Raw genomic sequence first — 26,690 nt, forward strand, 5'->3', positions numbered from 1 at the left:
TAAAAATGAATGCAACAAGACACATATATGCCTCTTTCTGCTGTAAGTGAAAGGAAAGCTCTTCAGAGTCAGCAGCAGGAACGCTCTGTTCCTCATCCCCCAGTCACACCAAGTTTACAGCTTTGTGTCCCCATGAGCAGAGGGGGGATGTCTCCTGCTCAGTCCAGCAGCACCAGGCCTGGTGATATTGGCGATACCCCAAGGTGCAATTTTGGACTCTTGTACTCTCAAGACCAACCTAGGCTGATTTCTGCCACTCTTTCCAGGGCTGAGGAAGGTTGCTCCGTTCCAGTTCTCTCAAAGGTTATGTAACTTTTCCTGCTGTATTATAATTTTCATGCAAGTATCTATGCCCTGAGCTGGATGGTGAAGTCTGAGGTCAACACAGAACAAACTGGTGTGACCTTATACAGGATTTCAAAAGGTCCCTCAAAAATCACTGCTGCTCTCCTTATCACTGCACCACTTTTAGACATCTTGCCCTTATTGAAATGGGTTTCAGAGGAAAAGGCAAAGCTAAGCAGCATTGACTGGAATATATGGCAAACTTAATTGCAAATTCATGGCCCTGTCCTGAGTTTCTGGTCAAGCAAAAAACCAAAACAATTCCTCCAAGACAGGATTCCTCAAACCCACATTTATTATTTTATTTCAAGCACCAGGTCTCCAGAGATGCAGACTTTTAAAAAAATATCCAAAAAACAAAAAAACAAAACCAAAAAACAACACAAACTACCTTGTTTCAGGGAAGACTCCTGAGGCCTCTGATTTATTCCAGTGCTGAACAAACAGAGCACCTTTCCAGCAGCTTTGCCAGTTCTCCAAAACAATTGTGCCAGAAACTAAATTTTCCTTTTCTCACACTCTTCATCCTTAGAGGTAGCTGTTTCTCCAGAGGGTCAAAGCACTGCTTCAAAGTTCCAAGTTCCTCAGTGGTTCTGGTCCGGATTCTAAAGAAAAAGAGGCTTGTGTTGGATTCCCCACTACTGAACAAAGCTTCCAAAAGTAATTCCCTCCTCCCTCAAGAGCTCTGACCCCACCTGGGTCACAATGAAAGGGAAGGTGGAAAGAATTGTGCTTATTCTCCACCTCACCCTCATGGAGACAAGATTACAGGCAGCATCTGGGAAAAAAAATTCCTTCAAAGTGGCCTGACTTGAGGAAAGCTCCAAAATTTCCCTGTTTCTCTAGGATACAAAAACATCTTGTGAATAATTGCATTGGCTTTGTGGAAGATGATAAGGAAAATCAAGAACTTGTGTCAATTTTCAAAAGTAACCAATTATGTATTTAACCTAAGAGCTCATGCATTTGTCAACCTGCTCTAATTGTTCTGATAACAGAAGGCACGTTCTGGATGTTTTATGAACAATTTTATCTCTCAAGGCACCAAAGGCCACTGGGACATGTGCTGTGCTCTAGCCTGGGTAGATTTAGAATAATAAAAAAAGGACTAACACAATCTGACATCTGCTGATAAACAATGTGAAAAGAGATTCAAGGCACAACGTCCCCATCAGTGATTCAAGTCACTTATGCTGGAAATTATGTAAATAAAGACATCCTTATTTTGGCCATTTTGGCCAGAAAAATGATGGTTTTAAAAAACCACAAGGGGCCTCTTTAAGACATAATGTGATACATTTCTCTCTATCTCTGACAAAGTTCACTTGGGCATGTTATCATCTCTAAGCTATTTATATCCCTACCTTGCTGAAACTCTATTAAAAATATTATATTGGAGTTGTCTTTTAGAAATAGCCAGAGTTCACCTTGATATTAGTAATTGTACATGTTTTATATGGATATTTCCTTATCACTCCTTAGATGAATGATGACAGCAAAAACAATGCATATTTTTATATAAAGGTTATGGCTTAGAAATGTAATAAAATGAAAGGGAAGTGGATTTGGAAGCATCTGCTGAACAGTACTTTTTTTCAGTACTAAATGAATGCAACAGCAAATTTAATCTCCTGAGTTACAGACAAAATTTTAGCACAGCTCTGGGACTTTTTTTTCCCATATTATAAAGTTGGATTTTTTTTTTTTTAATAGAAGTACACAGCAAATATTTTTGTCGTAATGCAGATTTGCATCTTTTTTCTGTTGGGTTAAATACAAAGCACACAGCACACATTTATGGTTTATACATATTCTATGGGAAAATAAATAGTTAAAAATCAGATTCTCAAAAAAACTCTGAAAACAAAAGCAAAACTTAAAACTAAAGCAATTTTAGAACTAGAACCTTAGAGATAAATTAAACAGGGTAGCCACAGCATAAATGAATCTCACATGAGGGTTCATTATAAATGAGAAAATGTTCCTTTGCAAGAAATTAACTGATTAAATAATGTATCAATTTCTGATGAGCAAAACATATTAAAAATTTTGAAGGTAGGGAAAAACCCCCGAGGGTGTTAATGCAGTCACTCTGACCTCAAATGCTGTGATTGCTTTCTTTGAATATTTAGTTCTGCAATAACTCTAGCTACTATGACTTTTAAAAACAATTTTATTTAATAGCTCTCTTTAACCAGTTACAGACAACTCATTTTCCTTGCAAGCACATTTTCATCATTACTTTTTCTCGTTAATGTACCTTCCAAAATCTTTCCCATTTGCCTGTTTTGACATTTCTAAAATAGTTTATAAACTCTGGAAGTTTAACTTGGCTTCTTAATGTCTCAGTGCCAACTGTGTTGGGACTATCTAGATAAAAAATAGCTTAGCATTTAAAGATAAGCACAGACCACTTAAATAAGGCAAAGTATTGACAATCAAAGTTAATGGATTTATTAGAGGTCAGAAAATGTAATAAACTGAAAGCCATAAAAGATTACATGAAAAAGTAGCCAGGACTCTTCAGCCTCACCCAAAAGTACATGGAAAGGAAAAAACCCAAGGCATTCTCTTTTTGGAAGGAAATCAATCTTCCTCAAATAAACTCCTTTAGCTTTCAATATGATTGAATATCCTGAATCTTAGGGCAAATATTACTAATCAAAGGGCAGGAGAAAGTGTTTGCAACACCCTGGGTAAAAAAGAATTCCAAAGGCTGATGTGCTCAGACAAGCAGAGATGTGGAAGTGGACAATTCTCACTCCTGAATCTGAAATAACCAACTGCAAGTCAGAGAGAGCAGATCAGTAATAAAGCTGTGAAATCAGCAATGGTATAAATGGGGAACAGCAAAATCAAATCTAATTCCTAAGAATATGAACAGAAACACAGTATCAGCAAATATGAGTTTTAGAAATACGCAAAGCTGTTGAAAACCACCTGAAGGAGGAGAAAAAAGGCTTGGAAACAGAGAAATGGAATATGGACTAAATTCATCTGGGTTTTGGTTTGTTTTAAGTTTTTGGTTTGTTTTGTTATTTTTTCAGATTGTTCTAGGATGACAAATATTTCATTACCTGCCTTTGATTAGGTTACTAATTTTATAGACAAAAGAAATAGAGTCATTTATCTGCACTTCAACCAAAATATGATTGGATGTCATGGAGGGAAACAAATAGGCTGGAGAGAATGATTAGGAAAAAAGTTGTGAAGATGGTAAGGTATGGTTTAATAGACTGTGTTCAAGGCCTGGGAGGAAATAACTAATAAGGTTCTTTAAAGATCGATCTTTAGGACCACTGGTATTCAATAAATTAATTAGCTAGTCAATAAGTTAATTATCAATTCCAGCTAGGTAGGAATTGCTATTGAAATAGGCTGCTGACACAGAAGCAGCAGGCACTCAGTAGTGTGAAGGAAGGATCTGGATAACACATTGGAACAACTGGAGAATCCAGAGGAAATATAATGGGGATGCACTCTAGACAAGGAAAATACTGTCACATGGTGTATCAAATATTCTCTTTTCAACAGAGATAAATTAGGCATTAATGACATTCCACAAGACTCCAGCATTTAACTTTGAATGCTCACCCACTTTCTTTAAAAAATATATTTATTCCAATAGGAACAGATAAAAGAAAAGTTTTACTAGACTAATACAGAAAATGGAGTGCTATTGCCTGAGAGAGATGGCCAGGCTCACATGATTAATAAAATTTGAGAGGCAATCGGTGCCTTTTAAATTTTTTGGGCTACACATTATAATTAGGAAGAAGAGCTCATTAACATAAAGCAGTTGACTGTAAAAGGATCCAGCTATCAAATACAGCAAATTTGAAAATTAGAGGTTAGGAAGAGGTTTTCAAATGCCAGAGGTGTGAATTTTTGGAGCATGAAATTCCCCTACTCCTAACTAGCTAATTTAAAGGAGGATCTTGAAGATTTTCCAAAAACCCCACACTTCACAGTCTGCAGTTAAGGGAGATGGACTGAATGACACAGGCAGCTCTTTCCAGTCCACTGTTCCCAGCAGCTGGAAACAGAGTGGGGAGTCTTAGGACTGAGAGAAGTAAAAGTTGATGTCAATGCTTTAAATTAACTCAGAGGAATGAGATTTGAGACTTGAATTGAGGCTGAAAATGGATGGGTTTGATGCTAACTACAGGCAACAAACTGGTTTGTGTGGACAAATTACTTGATAAAGGAATAAAAGTTATTACTGGCTTTGTACACAAGCATTAGCAATCATGTATTAATCAGGTATTTTTCACTCTTTTGAAGCAGCCAAGATGGTTTAGCAGGATCTTGAGCTTTTAGTTTATTTTTTTCCACAGCTGGCTCATTAATCCATTTCTAGAGAGATCAGGATTACTTCCTGCAGTATACAACCATTATTTCCTGAGATGAACCAACTATCAGTTATTGTGCCTTAAAATTAGACCAGAAAATTTGCCCATCCCCATTTAAATGAGGTTTAAAGATCATGCTAACACGGCAAAGCAAGGGAATGCAAAGCACAGGCCTTCCATTCTCTTCTTAGCCAGCACTACTGTGACTTTTCTGGCAAATAATGCAGATAACAAGAATACTTAGCACTTACTGTGCATGATGCTTCTCATCTTCAAAGCACTTTACAATTATTTACTGCGACTTAATCTGGAAAAAGCATGATTTCAGGCCGGCTTCTGGCAGCTTGTGTGACAAAGTTAATGTCATTTGAATCAACTCTGTTTGTATTTAATAGGATAGAACTGCAGTACTTCAGCTCCAACGCTATTATTCCATTAAAAGCCAATTACGGAAATTCAGCTTTCTCTGAACTTATAGAGCACAGATTTATTTTTTTAATTTATTTTTTTAAATACAGATGAGATCTATCTAAACACTTGATCCGAGTTTAGCCTTTCCAACTCTGACATTTGCGATTGCCCCGAGCGGGGCTGCGGTACCGCCTGCGGGCGGCAGAGGGCGCCCGAGATGTGTCCATTGGCCACCGGGCCCCGCGATTGAGCGCAAAAACCGCGATTTGGGCACCGCCGAAAGTGCCATTTCTCACTGCTAAACACACGCAGAGCAGCGCCTGACTGCTCTCCATCCGCGCAACTTTGGGGATTTAAACTCTAATACTGGTAAATCCTAGCGTATTTTATTCTGATCGTTCTGTATTTAACAGGATGTCAAATGGTGGCACTAAAATAACGTCGGGGCAATCCCAAGCATAAGTGCAGGCTGGGTGGAGAAAGGATGAAAGGCATCCCCAAGGAGCTGATGTAAAGCTCAACATGAACTCTGGCAGCCCAGAAATTCTCCTGTGTCCTGGGCTGTCTCAAAAGCAGCGTGGGCAGCAGATTGAGCGAGGGAATCGTCCCCCTTCCACTCTGGTGTCACCTCACCTGCAGGACATCAGCTCTGTGGCCCCAAGGAACAAAGGACATGGAGCTGTTGGAGCAAGTCCAGAGAAGGTCACAAAGATGCTCTGAAGACTGGAGCAGCTCTGTGCTGGAGCCAGGCTGGGAGAGCTGAGGGTTGTGGTCTGGAGAAGAGACTATGGGGACACCTCAGAGCCCTTTCCAGGGCCTAAAGAGGCTCCAGAGAGATGGAGAGGGACTTGGGACAAGGGGGAATGGCTTCAAACTGACAGAGAGCAGAGTTAGAGATTAGGAAGAAATTCTTCCCTGTGAGAGTGGAGAGGCCCTGGCACAGGGTGCCCAGAGAAGCTGTGGCTGCCCCATCCCTGGAAGTGCTCAAGGCCAGGTTGGATGGGGCTTGGAGCAACCTGGGATCGTGGGAAGTGTCCCTGTGCAAGCAGGGGATGGAACAGTATGAACATTACGGTCGCTTCCAACACTGTCTTCTGAGAGTCTATGATTCTATGAAAAAAAAAAACCTCTTGAACTTTTTCCACAAAAAGTAACTCTATTAAATTCATTGTAGTACATTGACTCAGTGACCATCACTATTTCAGTCTTCTCTGAGTCTTTGAATCTACTGCAAATGAACTCATTTAAAGTTGTTCCCTTAATGAGTAGATCCTTTTGCTATAGATAAAGGATTTTGTCCAAACTCAAATGAGTGATTGTGACTTATGGGTCAATCACATCCACAATCACTACCTGGTAAAATCATGGTTGCTCTCAAGTGCCACAAGAGGGATTGCAAAGCTGTTTCCACTGACAAGGATTTTAGCAGTTGAACGTACAAGGGTTGTCAAAATGTAATCTAAATACAGACCTAGTAAGAAGATGAGGCTGAGAATTAAGAGGAAAGCAATCTACAAATGGCAGGCAGGGTTTGCAAACTGAAACCACAACTTGCACTTCAGCCCAGTGACAGAGAGCTCACATATCACATCATGGAATTATTGATGAGCAAACACAGGCACTGCCAGGCCTGGCACAGGTGTACCTGCTGTGGTGGCACTGCTTCAGCCCAGGCTGTGTGTGAGGTTCTTGTGCCAAACCTGACTGGGATCAGGTTCCACCCAGCCTCCTGCACCCAAAGCTTTATTTCCCCTTTCGAGGTTGCCACCTTACACAGGTGTCACAAAAACAGAGGGACAACTTCAGCCTGCTCACGGCTATCTCAACAATGGATCTGGTGAATATTCATTAAATTCTGTTATTAAATGGATCTGACCCCAGTGAATTCTTTGGAAATGGGTCCTGTGGTCTTCGGGGCGCCCCACAGGCTCGCACACCATTACCCAGACCCAGCAGCCCTGCACAAGGAGCCAAATTAAACATGACCCTGTGTCTGTGCCCACTCGAATGTGCACCAGTCCCAGGTGACAGGTGTGTGGTGTCCCCAGGGCAGGCCCCGGGACAGGTTCGGTGTCCCCAGGGCAGCTTTGGTGTCCTTGGGACACTCTGAGAGTCCCCGGGGCAAATTCAGTGTCCCCGAGGCAGTCTGAGTGATGCCGGGGCAGATTCGGTGTCCCCAGGGCAGGTTCGGTGTCTCCGGGGCAGGTTTGGTGTCCTCGGGGCACTCTGAGTGACCCCGGGGCAGGTTCAGTGTCCCCAGGACACTCTGAGTGACCCCGGGGCAGGTTCGATGTCCCCAGGGCAGGTTCGGTGTCCCCAGGACACTCTGAGTGACCCCGGGCCGCCCCACCGTGCCTGGTCACAGCACAAACACGTCGGGTTTCCCCACAAGCCCCGTGGCTGCCCAGCCGCCTGTGTGTGCCGGGGGCAGATGCCCCCGAAGGAAGGAGCGGTGACAGGAGGGCCCTATAAAGCCGGGACCCGGGCATGGCCGTCGAGTCTGTTCACCTTGCCTACAGCGGCGGGGCCGGGCGGCCCAGGGCGGCTCCCAGAGGCGCACCCAGGCTCGGCAGGGCGGCCGCGGGCGGAGGAGGGGCCGCCGCCTCTTTAAACTTGCTGTGAGGGCCGGGCCGCTCCGCCCGGGGCAGCGGGGTCCGCTCGGCGCCCGGCGGGGACGCGCCGCCCCCGGCACCGCTCCCCTCAGCCGCGGCCCGGGCGGGTCCCTCCGGCGCGGAGGGCGGCGGGGCCCGGCCGCGGGCTGTGAGGGGGCCCCGCCGTGCCCCGCGGGGGGAGCCGGGCAGCGCCGCCGCCTCCCGCCCGCCTCAGCCCGCCTCCCGCCCGCCATGGCCGCCCGCGGAGCCGAGCGGCGCCGAGCCGAGCGCCGCGGCAGTGCCGGGGTCTGGCCGCTGCCTGGCAGCGCCCCGTGAGCGGGGACGGCGGGCGGCGTGTCCCTGCGCTCGGTCCTGCCCCCCGTCCTCCTCCCGGAGCGGCGATGAGCGAGACCCGCGCCGGGGGAGTCGCCGCCTAGACCGGCAGCCAGGATGGTGCCCCTGCAGCCCCTGCCCCTCGTCGTGGTCCAGGGTGTCCTCCAGCTCGTAAGTCTCCATCCCCGCGGCCCCGGGACTCTCACGGGGGGCTTGGCGGACACCGGTGCTTTCCTCCGGGAGCGCGGCGGGCGCGGTCTCCTCTGGAGCCCGGTTCCCCTAACCTGCCTCCCGCAGCCCCTAACATATTCTTGGTTTTCTCTTTCTTTTTCCATCTTTTTTTCTTTCACTTTTTTTTTCTTTAATTTTTTATTATTTGATTTTAATTAAGCGGGCTTGCCTCTGTTCGCCCCGTTTGGGAGTGCGGGACGCTCGCAGCCCGAGCCCAGCGCAGCCGCGGGGGCCGGGATGCGCCGGGAGCGGCCGCGGAGCTGGAAAATACCGCGGGCAGGGATGGGAGGGATGGGGAAACGTGTTTGTGTGTGCCGAGCATCGCCGAGACTGCCCGCTCCCAGAAAGTTTTCTGCTGGCCACAAGCGCCTTTTTTTCGCGTTCAAGACAGAGCTGGGTGCGCAGGTAGCGCTCGGGAAGCTCCCCCGTTAGTTCGGGCTTGCTGCAGCGCGCCCCGGGTGTTTCCTTAATTTTTATCAGAAACTGTGGGACACGCCGGTGTTGCGGTGAATATTGCTGTGCATGCGGTGGGGGAATGCGGGGACTGACGTGGCGGCAGGGTGAGGTGCAGAGTGCGAGATTCGGGGCTCTGAATGAAGGGAGGCGATGCCAGGTGCGCGGTGAGACGGGCGAGGAGCTCAACTTCTCCATCCTAGCGCCTCGTCCGTGGGGCGCTGATGGTGCAAATGGACTCATGCTCCTGTTCGTGAGAAAAAAAAACCGTGTTTGCAAAAGAGCTTGGCCATCTTCACTTTTATTTCGGAAAGATTTTAACCGCGCTTGCTGTTTTGGAGGGAGTTCTGGTGTTACTCTCACAAATACCTCCGCTGCAAAAGTTATGCCTCCATTCCCCGGCTGCCTTGGACGCGAAAGTTTGTCACGAAGTAGTCAATAGGGAGTGTGTAATAAACCTTGAAGGGATTAAACACCCTCCTTAAGAACTGGAGTCTAGTGTTACAGTGTGAGGTGATTGATTAGTTTTTGAGGAAGCTTATGTCAAATTCTAATCCGGTTTTGGATTGTGCTTGTCGTGTAATGTTTTTTGCTCCAGCACTTTATCATAGCAATGAAGTAGCGAGCTGCAGCCCTGCGATAAGGCGCACATTTCTTTCACACTCCCATCCTTTTGGACAATAAAAGGCTGTTTACATTCTTCACATTCTTGCAGCCCAGTTTCCTACTAAACAACGCGCAGGGGTGAGGGATGGGGAAAGGAGAGAAGCAAATGGATTACAAAGTTGCTGAGCAGGAGGGAACTAAATAAAAACTCCTTCCTCACACCTACAACCTCTCTCACTCACTTGCACCATCCTTTTTTCTTCCTTTATTATTTTTTTTTTAAGAGCTACCAAAGGGATCAATTGGAACTTGCGCCATCAGGGATGGGGTTTGTTGTGCCATGTTTTATAGGTGATGTTGGGAAGTTGCTTGCTATGAGTGTGTGAGTGAAGCAAAGTTGCTGCCTTGAATCAAACAAAAATCATAAAAAGCCACTGCAGGTTATCAGGTGGATGTGGCACTCAGCTCACCCAGGAGGATTCATTTTTTTTCTGCATTTTTTAGATACAAACAGCAAGGTTTTGGAGTCAATTAGTTTTACACCTTTTGTAAGTTAGTTTAAATAATAAAGTAAAGCAAAATGAGAATGTGTGAGATTTTCGAGGCATTTTAGGTACCTTTTAACACTAACATACTACTAAAGAGTTGTGTATATGTATTTTGGCATGCTCTTACCAGAACACCTGATTTAAGTTACAGCTTATTATAAATTAAGAAATATTTTATGTTGGTTAAATGCATTGAATGCAAGTCTGTGCTATTCTTTGTTCTCTGGACAGAATTTGGAGGGACTGGTGGCTTCTTGGAATCTGATGAGCAGGTTTAGAAGGGAGGCATTGATATTACTGATTCTTGACTTTTTCTTTCCTTTTTTAACCAAAAATCACTGTGGATAATATTAATACTACAGTGAAAGCTCAGCATTTCAGCCAAGAAAAAAAAAATCCTGGTTTTCAGTGATGCAATAGAGCAGCATTTCAGTAAGCCAGAAATGCTACCATCAAACCCTTCCTGCTGGGGCAGCCTTAATTTTTTATAAATTCAGAGTTCTTAGAATGGGAAATACTTTGGCAGTGCCTTTCAGTGAAGGGAGAAGTGCTTTTTATTTTAATAGATTGAACTTCAAATACTGTCTGTCCTTTCAGATATCAAAGTGTGCTGTCTACTTACCTACTTGTTAAAGATGCATAAATTAGGATGAAATCCGTGTGAAACTTCACAAATCTGAGGAGATTATGGCAGAGTGTCTCACTGAATTTCTGAAAGCAGTGTTAGGTGATTCTTTGTATGCTGTATCTACATTGCTCAGTCTGAAGTTCATGTTTTATACTTTTAAGACAGCACAGATATATTTTTTTAGCATGTTTCTAGATTATTATTTTGATTACTATATGGGGTACCAGTATGCATGCAGCAATTGCACATATAAATTTCCTAAAATATTTTGCATATTTGGATATGTTAAGCAGTAAGGAAGGCTGCTGTTGAGTCAGGTTAAGATGCTAACTTGCTCCTGTATAAATTCATTAATTTTTAAAGCCAGGTTTACCTTCTGTTGACAATATGGAGCAAAACAACCATTTGCAATGCACAGTCAGTGCATGTCTGGGCTGTTATTGATAAGAAGATGAAAAATTGCTGTGTTGTGTTATCATTAATAGGTGCACTTGCTTTACTATTAATTTTCAGTAAGCTTTTCCAATTGTCACATAATTGCTGAATGCTCTGTTAGTTATCTCTTTGGAAGTAATGGAGTTCTACATGTTGAGAATTAAAGTGTGTGAAGCATTAGGATAATGCAGTTTATAGAATCCCTGCTAGTGTTTTGTTAAGTCAGCTTTAAATACCTCTAAGGAGAAGGGGGGCTTCTTCTACTTCCCTGCAAATACGAGTTGTTATTTTAAAGAATTCTTGTTGGAACAAAAAAAAAAAGCTGTCACTGTCCCTTTGTCTAGGCGAGGTGCAGTTTCGGAGACACACACAGTCCCAGGCAGGACCTGTGGTTCTGGGGTAGCCAGGCACTGGAACTCTTGGTTTATTCTCTCATCTCAGTGGTCTGAAATTGAGAAAGGCTCACAGCAGCATTTTCCAGTGCTTACAGTCAAAGTTGCCTCAGTATTCTATCAATAAAATCTCTTTAACATTAGCGTTGGGCAGAGTTGTTGCTGCATTAGAAATCTAGGAATCAATCATTTTACAAACCCTTAAAAGCAGCTGATTTTTTTTCCCCAGCACTGTTTATATAGATGAGAAATAATTAAGAAAAAATACCAAAGGTTCATAATTTAAAATTTTTCTCCACCAAGTTTAGCAGTATAGCATTTGACATGAGTGAAATTCAATGACATATTGTTTGTCTTGGAATTTCAAAGGCTGAAAATAACTATAACCAAAGTAGATTTTGACAATGAAACAAAATTTTTAAAGGTTTTTTTTCTTTTTTTTTAACAGAATTTAAGGCTCTTAGCAACTTGAGCTGAAAGAATATTTGCTATAGCACAAGGTACTGCTTCATAAGAAGAAATATATTAAAAGCTGAGCTAAAGCTGCCTTTCCATTTAAAATATGCATATCCTGTGAGGTGTAGAAACACAGAGATCTGTTCCTCCTGGCTACTTTAATTTTGTCTCCATAGCCTTGCAAATGTGGTCCAGGTAGCATGCCCTTGCAGTGAGAATCAGAAATAGGCACCGTGCAAGACTCTCAGCACCATTTCAGAAAGGTAAATGCTTCCCTCTGGTCATCTGGAAGTGCACAGATGAAATTCCATCCCCCCTTAATTTCAGGGAGAACTTTGTCATAAAATGTATTGGACCCAACCTTTCATTTGGCTTCCTCTGGTAATTTTTTTTTTTTTTTTGATGCTGTAGGCTTTATAAGCCTTGTGTAATAAAGTAATGTAGGTAACTCAAGAATTGCAAGAATTTGGAGCTGGAGACAGATCAACAAACGCTGGTTTCAGCAGATTGAGAATTTATTACCCTGAATAAGGAGTTGTGTCTTAAGGTGCACGGGGCCAGGTTTAGTTTGCAAAGGAGGTTCCCAACTCAACCTGTCCTCACATCACATCTTTTATCCTAGCTCCATGAAGCTGCTTCCATGATCCTTTTCAGTTTAAATAAACTTGACTGGGGCACAGAAAGATCACAGATCCTGTTTAAAATCTGTACAGCAAGACTTCTTTGACTGATGTGCAGTAGGCCACAAGATAGCCCAGGCTTGCCGAGGCAAAATCCATGTCTCAAACTTTCCATCGGGAACAGGCAAGGAATTTTTCTGCCATTGTAAAGCACTTGGAGAGATGTCAGAGTCGTGCTGTAAGTGTAACAGACAGGGAAGTGAAATGGAAAGATTGGTGAAGCCCCAGTGCTAAAATAGGATGCTCTCATCACTCCCCTTTCTGGTTTTCCTCCTGAGAGAAGGGAGCTCAGGAATGGGAGTTGGAAGGGAGCAGCAGAAACCACTCTCTGGGCTGGACATTAAGAGTATCAGAGAGCTGCAACTCGCCCTAGGTACACCAAATTCCTCTATACTGTTAAAATTTTTTACCTTTAATCAACACTTAACAAACAAAACGGTACAAGGAGAAGCAAGAGCTGCTTGAGAAGTTTGCACTGAGGTGCCAGCAATCTGCTTGTGGTCCGTGTGTGAGGTGTTGACCTTTATTTGCTCCAGGTATTGAGTAAGTTGTGGTAATTGTGGGGCACTCACTGTGGTAAAGAGCTGCGGTAAGCAAAGGTCAGCGCTGCTCTGCGCTGAAGGTTTTAATACAAAAGCTGTGGTTCCATAGGTGGGGATTGCCTCTTGCTCAGAAACAGTGAGCTGTTCCTGGGCTCAGGGAAGCCCAGGCTTTGGATCTTTCTCACCTACTTGTCAATGTGTCAAAACCGGAGAGAGCGATGAAAAAGGAAGGGTTTTTCCGGGTTTATGCTATGCAGGACAGTCCATTGGCTCTGCTAATCTGTTTTCGTGTCCTGATTTTTGCCCACTTTAACACACTGCTTCACTATACCCATTACAAAACACAAACACCAGCTGTAAAATCTTTGCTAGATCACATCTAGCAGAATTGGAAAACAGGAAGGTGGAAGTTCCCATTCACGTGGCTGTTACAAATTCCTCCTGAACCTGACTTCCAAAAACATCCTATTCTGAGGCAGCTTTGGCCTTTCACTTCGAATCTTAAATATGTTTATGTTTATTTCCCCAACCCCATTCGTCCTTCCCATTGTGTTTCCCTTCCTTCAATTTCCCACTGGGTTTGTAGCTATAGTTTGTGTAGTGTTTAGGTGCTTAAAGGATCAATCAGAGTGAAAATAAGGGATGACCTGCTGGCAGTTTTTGCTTCCAGCAGAGCATCACTGCTTTGAAGTCAGTCCAGTTGCAGGTCAGGACTTGGAAAACATTGCTAATTCCTTGGTATTCCCTGTCGGTTCTAAGCTCAGTCGCACTTAACAAAGAGATTCAAGGAAACAAATTAGGAGTGGGGAGGAAATGAAGGGCTGTGAAGTTGGGTCAGCAGTTAAGACTGAGTGGTTTTGTCTTTGCAGCAGGGATTTCAGTGCTGGTGTGATGCTCTGCTCTCCCTGAAAAGGCAGTGCTTACTGTAAATATAGAATTGGAACGATTGACTATAATTTAAGGTAGATTTAAAGAGCTGTAAGAGCTGTAGTTCTTGAGGTAGGTTTTCTCTTTGTTCCAAATGACTGGTAGTAATAGAAGCTATTATTAGCTGGGAAGTGGAAATGAAAGAATAGGGAGAAATAAAAAAATAGAGTGAAGAATCTAATGTCTCTAAAATCGGGCTTTATGTGCATTGGGGCCAATTATGGTTATTGTATCATTACAGTACAGATTTGAGGCTACTCCAAAAGCTCTCATTCTGCTTCTCCAGATCCAGCATGTTTGGTTTATGTTTACAATCAGTTGTGAATTTCTTGACATTATAGTACTTGTTTTAGGGGATGACCAGGTATTTCTAATATCATCAGTTATCAGTATAAACACTACCTTAATTTCATCTTCCTTTACCCATTATCTGGGAGAATAAAACACTGTGCATAGAAGTGCCCCTATATTTGTTCTGCTATTAAATAGATTTAAGGGGTTTTAGTGGAGAAGGAGCTGACTGTGCTTGAGGCTGACCTGGAGGAAAAAAAAAGCCCTGGGACTTTGCTGAGGGAATAAGAGGTGAAATATGAGCGAGAGAAAGATGATGGATGTAAAACAGCCCTGTGGGCAGGTGGAGTAAGAAGTTACTGCAGGCAGAGAAGGACAGACAGACTGACAGAAACAAGGAATATTCCCACAGTAACAGAGTTCTACTTGTGCATCAAACCCAGGTGGGTGAAATATCAGACATTGAAGTTTTTTGTCCTTGTCTGGCACTCTTTTCCTTGCAAGCACCTGCTTGTTGATTCTGTTGCTCCCAACATGTTTGGAAAGTTGGAATTCCCGTTCCCAGAGGGAGTTTAAGGGTCTCATTGGCAGTGGTTTGTTCTCAGTCCTTTGAGAACAATCAAAGGGGTTTGTTCTCAATCCTTACCTGTTACTAGTGAGTATGTTTCTTTGCCATTGGGAGCCTAAACCCAGGGAAGGTGTTCTTAAGTTGAATTTTCTCCTTACTCCAGGCAATTGGGTGATTGCTGGAAGAAAACTTCTGAAATTGTATGCACATAACAGTAATTTTATAGTGCACTGTAACTGGAGTTCATGGCACTTTAGAGTCAAGGTGTGTTACATGTGTGTCATCATTATTTGGAGAAACTAAAGAAATAAAATAGAGGCAAATTTCTTATCTCCACCCCAGCAGACCAGAAGAATATTTTGCATAACTGACTTTGTTCTTCCCTGGTCCATGTCCATCCAAAGGCAAAGAGCTGCTGAATCTGATCTGAGCTGGCTGACAACAGGGGCATTTTTGGAGTGATGTCATTTGGATCAAGGCAGAAGTGAAGCCCAGTCCTTCAATTTCTCAAGCAAACAGAGTGCCAGGGAGAGGACTAAAGCCCGTGTTGTTTTCCATTCATTAAACTAACAAAATGCTAATCAGCTTTGTGGAAAGATTGGCAGTAGATAATGTTGCTGTGGCACCACTGTCTGATCGGTGTGTTAGCCTGGGCTGCTCTAAATGAGGTGATTGAAACACCTCAGTGTTTTTTGAAACTGATTCAGTTTTGCCCATTGACTGCTTTCAGTTCTGTCACCATTCTAGGCAAGGAAAACACCGATGCTGAATTCCTTGTGGGGCTGGGACAAATCCTGTGCTGCAGCTGCTGCTGTGTGCCAGCCTCACTGCTGCCTGCTGCTGAGCTGCTGTGTCGATTTCCAGACATTGAATTAATCTTCCAGTGCTGGAAACATCCATTTTTGAGTTAATTCTGAATCAAGCTGCACTGTCTTCTATTGCTGAATGACAAATCCATCAGTCTTCCTCGCCTTCCCCTGGCTTGGGTCTGCTCAGTGCTGTGAAGAAGTTTCTGGTTCTCCAGGGAGCTTTTCTAAGCTGCATTCTGCTGGGAGCTGCCTGCTTGCTCCCTCTGTTTCTCTCTCCCTCTGTGCTCCATCTTCCTGAAGTTTTTTTTCCAGGCAGAGGATGCTCAGCTCCTCTGGGAGAACCTGCAGCTTCCTTGCTTTACTCTTCCTCCTGGAGATGCCCCTCCATCCAAAATACAGCAGCCCAAGAGCAGGTAGAAAGCCTGCCTTCCTTTCTACTACTCAGCTTCATTTTTTCAAATTTAAAACATATTTTTAGAAACATTTTATTTTATTATTTTTGCAGGAAACAAATTTTTATAGCTACCTTTCCAGAATCTATTAATGGTCATCTGTTCACCCCTCGCTGATGGCTTCTGTCCAAGCTGTCTGGTAGCAAATCAATCCAAATGTTTATCAGATTTGGGTCCTTCATTGTATGATGTATTTCCAGAGTGTTTCCATTTCAAATTGTCCATTTTTTAACTCATTTGTCACGATTCCAAGTCTGAGTGGATATCCACTTTTAAAGCACATGATTGGGATATGATGTGAGGATTGGTGTTTAAGGAGCAAGTTTTATAGAACTGTAGATGTTGTAAATTCTGCCCTAAAAAGCATTTGTTTCTAAAAAGCATATTTTTCCCCTCTGTGTAGAGAGACTCTCTGCCTGTCAAGGTCTTATTGTGGCAGTGAGCTGTGCTGTGTAAAACTTATATCCAGACCAAGAGATGCAACAAACTGCATTTCTACCACATTACCATCCTGGGGCACAGAAGGTTTTTGGTTTCTCTACTCTTTCTCTCCTTCTCCCTAGAACCCATAATCCCAGATTTTTTGATGTCAGTTTTGGTGAAATCACAGTTAATGCCTTTCCTTAAAGTTCTTAAAGAGTGGGAAAGCCATTCTCATCCATCTCACTCTTCAAGTCTTTTCTCATTTTTCTTCTGACTAGAATTCAGTATCCAGCTGGCACCAAGCTAAGCTAGCTTAAAATAATACCAATGTCTTGAGTGTCTGACAGGGGAGTAAATGCATTGTTGAGTTAGGACCTATTTGATTTAAATTAAATAAAATGCCTCTAAATGTAAAGATGAAGAAACGTGACATACCTCATACTCAGATCCATTTTATGGTGCTCACCCCATAATCCTTTTATTCAGACATGTGTGACCTATGTGTTATCAGCAATGGGCAGCCTAACACTGCAGTGACCAGGGAATTTAAACTCCATATTTTATTCAACAAAATCTTTTTGTGGGTATTGGATGAGATCTCTTACTCTGCTTGCTTAGACTGAGGGTTCCGTGTTGCTGTTTTTAATACTTGATGTTGAACAATGGAGGAAAGAATGAATTTAAAATAGCAAAATTTGTATTTATGCTGGCTAAGGACACCATTCTGCAGAAATTTACCTTCTGGTGAGTTTGCAATATTCTTTCAATGAACAGCACAGTTGTATTTTTGGTGGAATAATAAAATTAATATGGGGACAAAGATACAATAGCCATTATATTTATATTTCTTGTGTTTTGATGGATTGGATTGTCTTGTCCATCCAAAGTAAGTACTAGATTTATTCTTAATTTTTTTTCAATAATACCAGTAACTGTGAGGGAAATGGAATTTTGTTCTGTGGGACTGACTTGTCCCACACCAGCGAAATCCATTCATGTTTTCAGGGAGTATTGAGATAAACTCAGTCTGTGATCAGTTATTAATAAAGCCTGCTGAACATGTGCCCTGTGTCCCCATTCCTGTCTCATCCACTACAATTATCTAACAGAAATTTAATTATCCTTGAGATCACCAGCTCTGATCCAACTGAAGTGCACAGAATGATTGAACAGTTCTTTCAGTGATGGGCAACAGCATCACAGGAAGTTTGGTTTTCTTAGGAAATGGCCTAAAATAGTATTTTAAACAGAAACAAGTTTGAAAGCCAAAGCACACCTGCATGGCAATCAGAAATTCACCAGGATTTCCTGGGTAGCCACATTTTGGTGTTTGGGACAGACATGTGGAGGCTGCAGAAGAGCTTTTAATCTTGCCTTTAATGGAAACATTTGCTGTTGCATAATTTGTTTGGTTCTGACTCCTCTCGAAATACTCACCTGGAAAAGGACTAGTGATCCATTTCAGTGGGGCAAGAAAACCTACATAAATACAGTTGGTTTGTTTGGTTTATCTTCCTTGTTTCTTCAATTTGAGAATAACCTCTTAGTCAGGAGTTTTCTACTCACACTTCTGGCAAATTCAGTCATTAAAAGATAATGCAGAGGTTATCGATATCATGACTTTGAATTAAACACCTGCAGATTGTGTGTGGTACCTGAGAATGAGATTCAGCCAGAAGGAAAGTCCAGAACAGGGATTGCAGGGATGCTGCTTCCACTTGCACTAGCAGACTTTTTAAAGGTTGGTTTAAGGTGGAACAGCTTTTAATGACTGAAGAACAAACAGGTGGCATCTCCATTCTCTCTGTACAAATAAGCCAGTGCTTATCCCCTATTTAGGATGGCAGAAGGGAAAATGAGCTTGGATCTCTCAAGACAGTATCAAACTTATCAGAGGAGACAGCATTTTACAGCAGGGTGCTCAGTCCCTGCCCTCCACAAGACTGAAACCTGCTTGGATCTACCTTGAAGAGACACAATAGGTACAAATATGTTCATTTATTTTGGTGGGAGGTGGAATGTGTACAAATTCAGTGAGAGAAGGAAAGTGACTTTTCCTGCACCTACCTGAGGATGTTCTTACTCCTGCAAAGAGTAACTAGAAAATAAAACGTGGTAGGAGCATCACTGCAAGCATTTTTTCCTGGTTTTGCAACCTAAGTCAAAGGTGTGTGAAAACCACATCCTGCACTGGATCCTCCAACTGAAATCAAGGAAGGAATGCCTGGGTTGTATCCTGGGAGAGCCCATTCAGGGATCAGCAGCTTGGGTGCTTGGTGAGATGTGTTCTTAAACAAACTGAGGGGAATTTGCAGCCTTAAAATGTAAGGACCACTTGGGTCATGTGTCTTACTGTGGGATTTTAGAGATTATAGATTTAGGCACCAGTTATCAAACTGGGGAGGAAGTGCATTTGCTCTCTGTCAAACTCTCCCTGCTTTTGTCATTCTCCTTGTCAGATGGATACCTGGAAAACTACCCAATGCCTTCCTGTGATGTAGCATTGCTGATGCTAAACACTTCCTAGTATTCTTCCTTAGAAGGTCCCATGATAATCCCTAGCTGATGGTATCATATTGTTTCGTTTTTCCTAATACTATGCACAAAGTTTTCTTATTTCCTTGCCTTTATGCTTAGCTATCTTCTTTTCTATCACTCTTGAGACACTTTGTTCAGACTGCATTATTTGCCTGTTCCTGGGCACCTTTTCCTCAGAGATCTGCAACATTAGCACTGTGAGTCACTGCAAGTTTTACTTCTTTATTGATCTTCTGATTCTGGGTGTTTGGAGTAATTTATCTTTTTTTTTTTTTTTCTTTGCCTCTTTCCTTTGTTGGTTTTCACAGAACATCTAACTGGAAAGATATGTGCTGACCCAATTTGCTTAGACAGTATCTTTTAACCCTGACATAGAGGAGTCTTGGAGAATATGGCAATTTCTGAGATTTAGAAAATAAGCTAGATTGAGGGGGAAAACATTATATTCTGAGTAATTATTTTGGAATATTTTTGCTACTTCAAATTGATGCTTTTACTGCCTATACTTTTTTTTTTTTTTAATGGGTATGTGATGTAGACAGGTTGGCTTTTTCCTGGCCATCTGCAGCCAGCCCATGAGGATGGGACACTGTGTGTGCTCTGTGGATATTCTGAAGATGTGAACTACGTGACTGTGTTAGCACCATGCATGAGCTCACAGGCACAGCCACAAAAAGGAGAATGAGTACAGCTGGGAGAGTTTGGTCAGCTCAGAGCTCAGGGAGAACATTCTTGTATCTACCAGAAACATCACCAGTCTCATTTCCAGTGAAGTTTTTCCATTGCAAGCTCTTCAGGAGTGTCAGTGTCTGGGTAAAATTGATAGTGTCTGAAAATAAAAATACCAGCAGGAAATATAGATAAACAGATTGTGCTCCTAAGTGTTTTGCTCAGTCCTTAATTTCCTATTAAAGAAATATCCCAGCCATTCCCAAGGGATGCATTTCTTTGCAAGCAGTGACAACCCTTGTAGCTGGCAGTGTGTAAGAAAAGCTTCTGTTGAAAGAGGCTGTTAAAGGATCACATGTTCTGTTGATATAAACCTGATATTGCTTCAGATTTCCTATTACTGAAAGAAATACATTTAGAGCAGTCTGTAAAATAGTCCTTTTGCCTGGAACCACCACCTTTTCTCATACAAGTCATCATCTTTAATAGATAAGCTTTCCATTAAGAGCGAGAGAAGGTGCTAGTTTTTCTTTCAGCAGTTAGAAATAAGAACAATAAATGTGTGGGGGAAATGCATCAATTTGGTTAGGAACATCAAAGTGTGTTCCTATCTGAAATATAGACAAATCAGTTCAGAGAAGGCTCCAAGTATTGACCCTGGAGGATAAGATACAGAATAACCTTCCTAAGCTGTACTTTGTCAATTTTAAGTAGTGTTTGCAAGGTGAATAGATTAACAGTCTCACCCCCCCTCAGCAAAATATTAATAGTAGATTGCATCACAGCTTTTCCTAAAAGTTTTGCCCTTTATAAATTACACTGCTGTAAAAGTATATTAATGTTCTATATATCTATTAATCTTCTGTAAGATAAAATGAATAAATCCAAGTGATTGATGTAACTCATAAAAGCCCATAATTGTCTCTTTCTTTCTGCTCTGGTTGCTAATTTCATGTGGTCTCAATTCTGGGTTCAACTGGTTGAGCTCTCTCTGTGGTGTGTCAGAATTCTGAAAGCAGTGGGGTCTGCAGGTGCTATATCCAAGTGAAGGGTGAAAGATTAAACCAGGAGAATCACAGGGTTAAAAATCACTTTTATAAACTCCTTAAATATACATACAAACCTCATAAATTAACATTCGAGATTAAATTCTTCTTTCACATAGTGCTAAGTGTATATCTGCTCTGTGATATTTTGAAACCCACCAGGCAAAAAAAAAAAAAATCTGTTTTATTCAAAATGCTTTTGAGCATTCAAGAAATGCACTGTCTTCCTGACAGCTCAAATAGGAAACAGTCCTGGATGTATTGCCTAGCAGGGAAGAACAGCTCATCCTGTGACATACTCTGTATGTATATGCAAGACAACATCCTGGGAAGTTAGCAGGTAAATTCTGTCCTTTATGTTTTACAACACAAATATGACTTGTTTCAAGGAATATGTACGTTAGAAACAAATGGAACAAATGGCTGAATTCAATTAAATGTTGGCAATCAAAGCCTGGAGCTTATATAATCACCTTTGGTCCAACATCAACAACTGTCAACAGTATACTTTGAAAATAACTTTTTAATGAAATCTGAAGCAAACAAGATTGTTTAAATCATCTTTGGGAAGATTAGTTTCCAGGGGGGGTTATTCTGTTATGCTGTGATTTCAGTAACTACGTCAAATCTCCTCAGTGGTGATGGTGATTATGGACAGAGTGATTCCAAGTCCATCTGTGAATTCAGGCTGCAGTCTTGCAGGAGAACCAGAGCCCCCTTGCTCCTGCTGTCTGCTCAGAGTGTTCCTCATTAACCATTGCCTTCTGAGCCTCATCCGGTGCTTTTCACTCAGCTGTCCCCTCATCAAAGCAACAACATCCCAACTTGGAGGCAGAAGTGCTTGGGAGGCTGTGTCAAAAACTTGGATAAAGTAGGTGACATCCCTCTGCTCTCTCCTCATCCACAGATCTGTTTTTTTGATAAATATTTGACAACCAGTTTAGTCAATCATGGTAAATTTAGCAAATCCATGGTAAATCTACTCTGCCTATTCCCAGCCATCATCTTGCCCTTCCTTAGCACGTCAGACTTTAGAAGAAAGGATGTGATCCATGATTTCCCAGGGGGCAGAAGAGATTCTGAGCAGCTGGTCACCTCCCAGACTGTTTTAGGAACTACAACTTTAGTTGCTGTATTTGGGGTCTTTCCTGGTTGTCAGGGCCCTCTCCCAGTTTTCAAAACCTTTCAAACCTGGTAGTGAAAAGCCTCACAATAACATCAGCTGGTTCTTTCAGCACACTGGAATGACACCCACCCTCTGGGCCATGTTTGGGTTCAGATTGATCAGGGGACCCCAATTCCCTGCTCTCTCTGGCTGGTATAGGGATTGTGTAGGGGATAGAAGAAAAACTTCAGAGGACTTGAACTAGTTGTGCAAGAGCCAGGTGGATTCCTTGGAGTTCAGTATGATATCACTGAGACAAGCACTGTTGGTTTTGTCAAGTGATGGATGCTAAATGATCATTAAGCCAAAATTTAAATAATCATCTGCAAAGGAATAGTTTTAATTCACATTTTTGTCTCTAAATTAGCTTGAAGGACATGAATGGTTCACTTCAGGTCTCTTCAGGAGATCTAAGCTTTACTTGGGGAGAAGGTCTTGAGTTTGGTCTTCCAATATCAACAGAGAGTTGCCCTGCTTCATTCCCCACCTTTCTCTACAGTATTAACTCAGGACACTGTTTTACGTTAGCATTGCATGAGATTCAACAAATTTTTGGAGAACACCATTAGTGTGGGTTAGCCCCATTTTTTTTTCTGATTGAAAAAACAAGAATGGTTTTCTTAAAATGGTGATTATTAAATTCTTTGCTGTGTTACATTTTAGCAATGCCTACAGATTCAGAAATAACACATGCTTAAGGCAGGCATGGGAAGATGTGTAATTCCTTGTAACTCTCATCCTTCTGAATTCAGTCAGAGTTCTATGGAGAGCAAGCACAGAAGTAAAGCTCCAGCCTGGTCTGTGACTCAGACTAACAACTTTTGCTCCTGCAAAAATGATTCACATTTTTAATGTTAGTTTGTGTCCTACACATTGAGGGCTTGTAGAAAAATAATTTGAGAAATTCTAGTTAGGCAAATGAACATCAAAGCAGTTATAACACCTGAAAAATTTATCAAATGTAGGGATATTTTTCAGCTATGGAACGAAATTATCATTAACCACAGTTGAGCACTTGCAGTTTTCTGCCATACAGGAACTTCATTCTCCCCTCAGTCTGCGAGCTGATGTAGTGACAAGCTGCAGAGAGATGACAGATTTCGCTAAGGATTTGGAGTCTGAACACCTGTGCAGTGTCATGCATTTAAAAATAGAATGTGACAGCAAAACACATCAACCTTCTAATGTCCAAATGGAAACCACGGGTTTTTTTTCTTCAGCTTTTATCCAGAGAAATCACTTTCAATCATCACTGGCCAAGTGAAAATACAAAGCAAGGCTGTTTTGTTGTGGTCCAAAATAAACAGGAACAAGTCAGAATGGTAAGCACAGGTGCACAGAAAATATTCAGTAATGCTCATTTCTTTCTCCTCAGTGCGGTTGTGCATTTCTGAGGGTGCAGGTCCAGAGTGATTTCTTCAGGAACCCCTCAGAGGTGAGTTAGGAGAGGGCTGCCAACCAAAGCTGCTCTGCACACCTTGGCTTCTGTGAGAGTCACTCAGCCCTCCAATGAATGCATCAGAAAAAAACAACCAACACAGGTTTTTTGTTTCCTGTAATCTTCTCTCTGGGAGAAAAAGAAGCATTAACCAAGGGCAAAAAGATAAAAAGAGGCTTGCTTGATTGCAGGGTTAGATGTGTGCATTCTGCTCTCCTCTGGAGGAGCCTGCGTCACCGGCAGTGTTGGAAGGGAACATCTCTGCTGCCCATCTCCCTTAATAGTATCCTTGGAACGTTAATCAAATCCAAAGCACATAATCTTTTCTCTTTTTTTTTTACAGAGGGAACGAGGCTTCCCAGTCTGCCAGAGCCTCTGAGCCCTCTGCCAGGCTGCTCTGCTCTGCTGTAAGGTTGAACATAATTCCTGGGCAGCACCATGGGCGGCCCAGGAACCCAGTGCATCCCATTTTTCCCATTGCACGACGCTAACCTTTCAGCAAGTGCTCTTTCTTCAGCAAAACCTTTGTTTTCAGAGATCAGATGTTTTTTCTTCATATTGAGTACAGTAATTTTGAGAAGTGGTTTTTGGCCTCTTTTCTATTGCAATCCTATTAGTTGTGTTTAGAAGGACATTTATTCAGTGTTTTGCGACAAGATTTTTATGTGATTGTGTGATGGGGAATTAAAGAGGGTCCAGATTTAGCTCTTCTGTGCTCTCATTTATGGATGAGAAAGACAGAAACCTACTTTAAACTCAGACAAGAATTAGCATTTTGGATGACAAAAGCTATCACACATGAATGGGTTGCTTCTTAAAATCAACAAAATAAATTAGACTCCCTGTTTAGGAGCATCTGGCACCCTTAGAACCTAGTTCATATAATGATGTCTCTGTTTGTTAAAAAGAATTATGTAACAATGTGCTTGATTTATTTCAAGATGATTGGCTTAGCAACTTAATTGGACTATGCAGTATACCAGAGCACACACAAAAAAATAATTTAATTAGCTCATTTTTTTGTGGATGACTGCAAGCACTGCGCATCAGGCTCGGCTCCTTTAGAGGTGAGCAGCCGTTTGATCCTGTGAGGAACCAACCCTTGTCAGCTCCCACGGAAACCATGCTCACAGCCAGGGAACAGCAGCACCACACTGGTGTTCAGGGGTTGGGAAAACCCACAGGAACCTTCCTGGGAACCCAAGGAGTGCTCTGTGACTCCTGGCAGGCTCAGGAACCTTCCTGGAGAAACAGCAAGGCAAAAATGTGCCTTGAAGACTAAAACTCGTTTTCTCCCTCTGTGGCTTCTCTTTTTTCTTGAGCTGATATTCCACCTTCCATCTCCCAAATATTACTAACATCCCAGCAAATTAGCATGTGGATCCAGGTTTTAGATTCATCCTGGTGCTAAGTTTTATATCCTCTATTTCCAGGATGGCTACTCCTACATGAAAAAGAGGCATTTGCAACACCACTGGACTCCTTCATGAGGTCACCACCTCCCACCTGAGACAGAAAAGTGCTATAATTATTATCATCATTATCATTATGGTTATTTTTGTTATAAGAATAAAAATAAACCTCCTAGTAACATAAGAGTAACATCTATTGCAATGTATTCAAATTACTAAATATCCAAGTAGTATTTTCAGAATAGCACTTGACAGTGGTTCAAATAACTTTCAAGATCTCTCCATTTTATTTCAGTTCCAGAGGCAGCCAAGAGATTGCTGACTTGTGGGAAAATTCCACTTAAGTGTTTATTAAGTTGTTTCCATACTCTAATTTTACACCAATTTAAATAAAATTAGAGGTGTGGATGTTGATTTCTCTTGTGTTGTTACATTAAAATACTCTGTGTCCCACGTGATTTCCTTTTTCCATTTCTATAATTGAACAGCAAACTCCCCCCTTCTCTCCCACCCCACAAAGCACACAAAAAAACCAAGAAAAAACCTAAATTAAAATAGGAATAAGGATTTTACTTAAAACATAAAAGAAGAAATAGGGCTGAAATTCCTTACTTATTGCACCCTGTAGTTCCTAGATACAGCTGCACATCTGGTGTGTGAGATAATGCGCTGTTTAGAGACCATAGTAGAACACAGAAAATTGGAAATGAGTTTCAAGTCTTAACACTACATTTCTTCACTGCTGGGAGCAAGTAAGGCCCTGCTTTTCACTCTTTTTGTAGGTTGTGTGATTTGATTCCCTCTGGTTTTTTGCTCTGTAAATAATATATGCGTGAAGGAAATCAGAAAAGGAATCATTCTGTAAGAAGTATTTTGTGCAGAACAGCTGAGAAGATTTTTTATCAATACTCAGACTATATACCAAAGTTTTTTATCCTGTGATATTAGCCACAGGATAAAAAAAGATAAGAAAAGCTTAGTTGAGGATATGGGTGGAGCAATAAAAACAGCGGGTGTATCTTGCTCATTCACTCACCACATAATATAAATCATAAAGCCAAAGGCAAAGGGGGTTTGCCATTCTCTGCAGCAGAGGATATTCTCTCAGGACTGGCTGGTGCTACAATTCACTTTTTGCCACAATCACACCTCTCAGTTATCTGCATGTTCCCAGCCTGTAGCTATCAGACAGAAGTTAAACCTGCAGCCAAGTGCTTCCCTGTTACCTCCTACTGAAACTTGTGGCTGTCTGCACGGATCTGACTTTAAAGGATATTTTCCTTGTACAGTCATGCAAAATGCAAGACCATTTTACAAAAATATGACCCAGGTGTAGTGCATTAACTTTGGATTACTGTACAGAAAATCAAGTACATCTCTAAATGTAGAACATCAGACCTGATCTGACCTTTAGTATTTCCACACACTGGTGAGAGCATCACAGCCTGGCTGTGAGGCAGGGAAGCAGCATCCCAAACCACAGAGAGGAGCAAACTGGGGGCATTGGGACCCTTCCTCTCCCTCCAGCCTGTTTATCCCATGTAGTGACTGTGGAGATGGAGAAAAGCAGCCCAGTGAAGCATATTGTTGGCCCTCCAGAGAAGATATCTCCTCCCAAGTATTGAACAGCAATGAACATCAGAAGTTTTTGGACATTTTGATCCATATTCAGCTGTCAGGATTTTTGCAGAATTTTGAGCAAGTTGAACTAGAGCTTATTTTATAAGAAATAAAACTAATAAGCACTAATGAGGTGTTTTACTTTGCTGGCTGGACAGAGATCTGCTGAGATCCTTCTTTTCTGGAGCATGAGATGGAAATACTAACTCTGTTCAGTGAAGTAACACAATCAAGCTCCTTGTTCCCTGAAGGTGGGTGATAGCAATCCTTGTTTCTCACTGAGTGCAGCCATCCTGCCCTCCTCCATGCATGGCTTGTGGACAGGAGAA

At 42.1% G+C, this 26,690-nt stretch overlaps 1 protein-coding gene across 1 annotated transcript in view; it reads left to right on the top strand.

Annotated features, from left to right (window-relative positions):
• Positions 1 to 7,928: 7,928 nt before the first annotated feature.
• Positions 7,929 to 26,690, top strand: part of NXPH2 (neurexophilin 2) — a 35,232-nt gene continuing 16,470 nt past the window's right edge. Inside the window, exon 1 of the mRNA XM_064718856.1 lies at positions 7,929 to 8,203. Coding sequence (XP_064574926.1) covers positions 8,150 to 8,203 — 54 coding nt within the window. The 5' untranslated portion in view covers positions 7,929 to 8,149. The remainder of the gene's footprint in view (positions 8,204 to 26,690) is intronic.

This window comes from Zonotrichia leucophrys, chromosome 7 (assembly GCF_028769735.1).
Source record: "Zonotrichia leucophrys gambelii isolate GWCS_2022_RI chromosome 7, RI_Zleu_2.0, whole genome shotgun sequence".
Lineage (NCBI taxonomy): Eukaryota > Metazoa > Chordata > Aves > Passeriformes > Passerellidae > Zonotrichia > Zonotrichia leucophrys.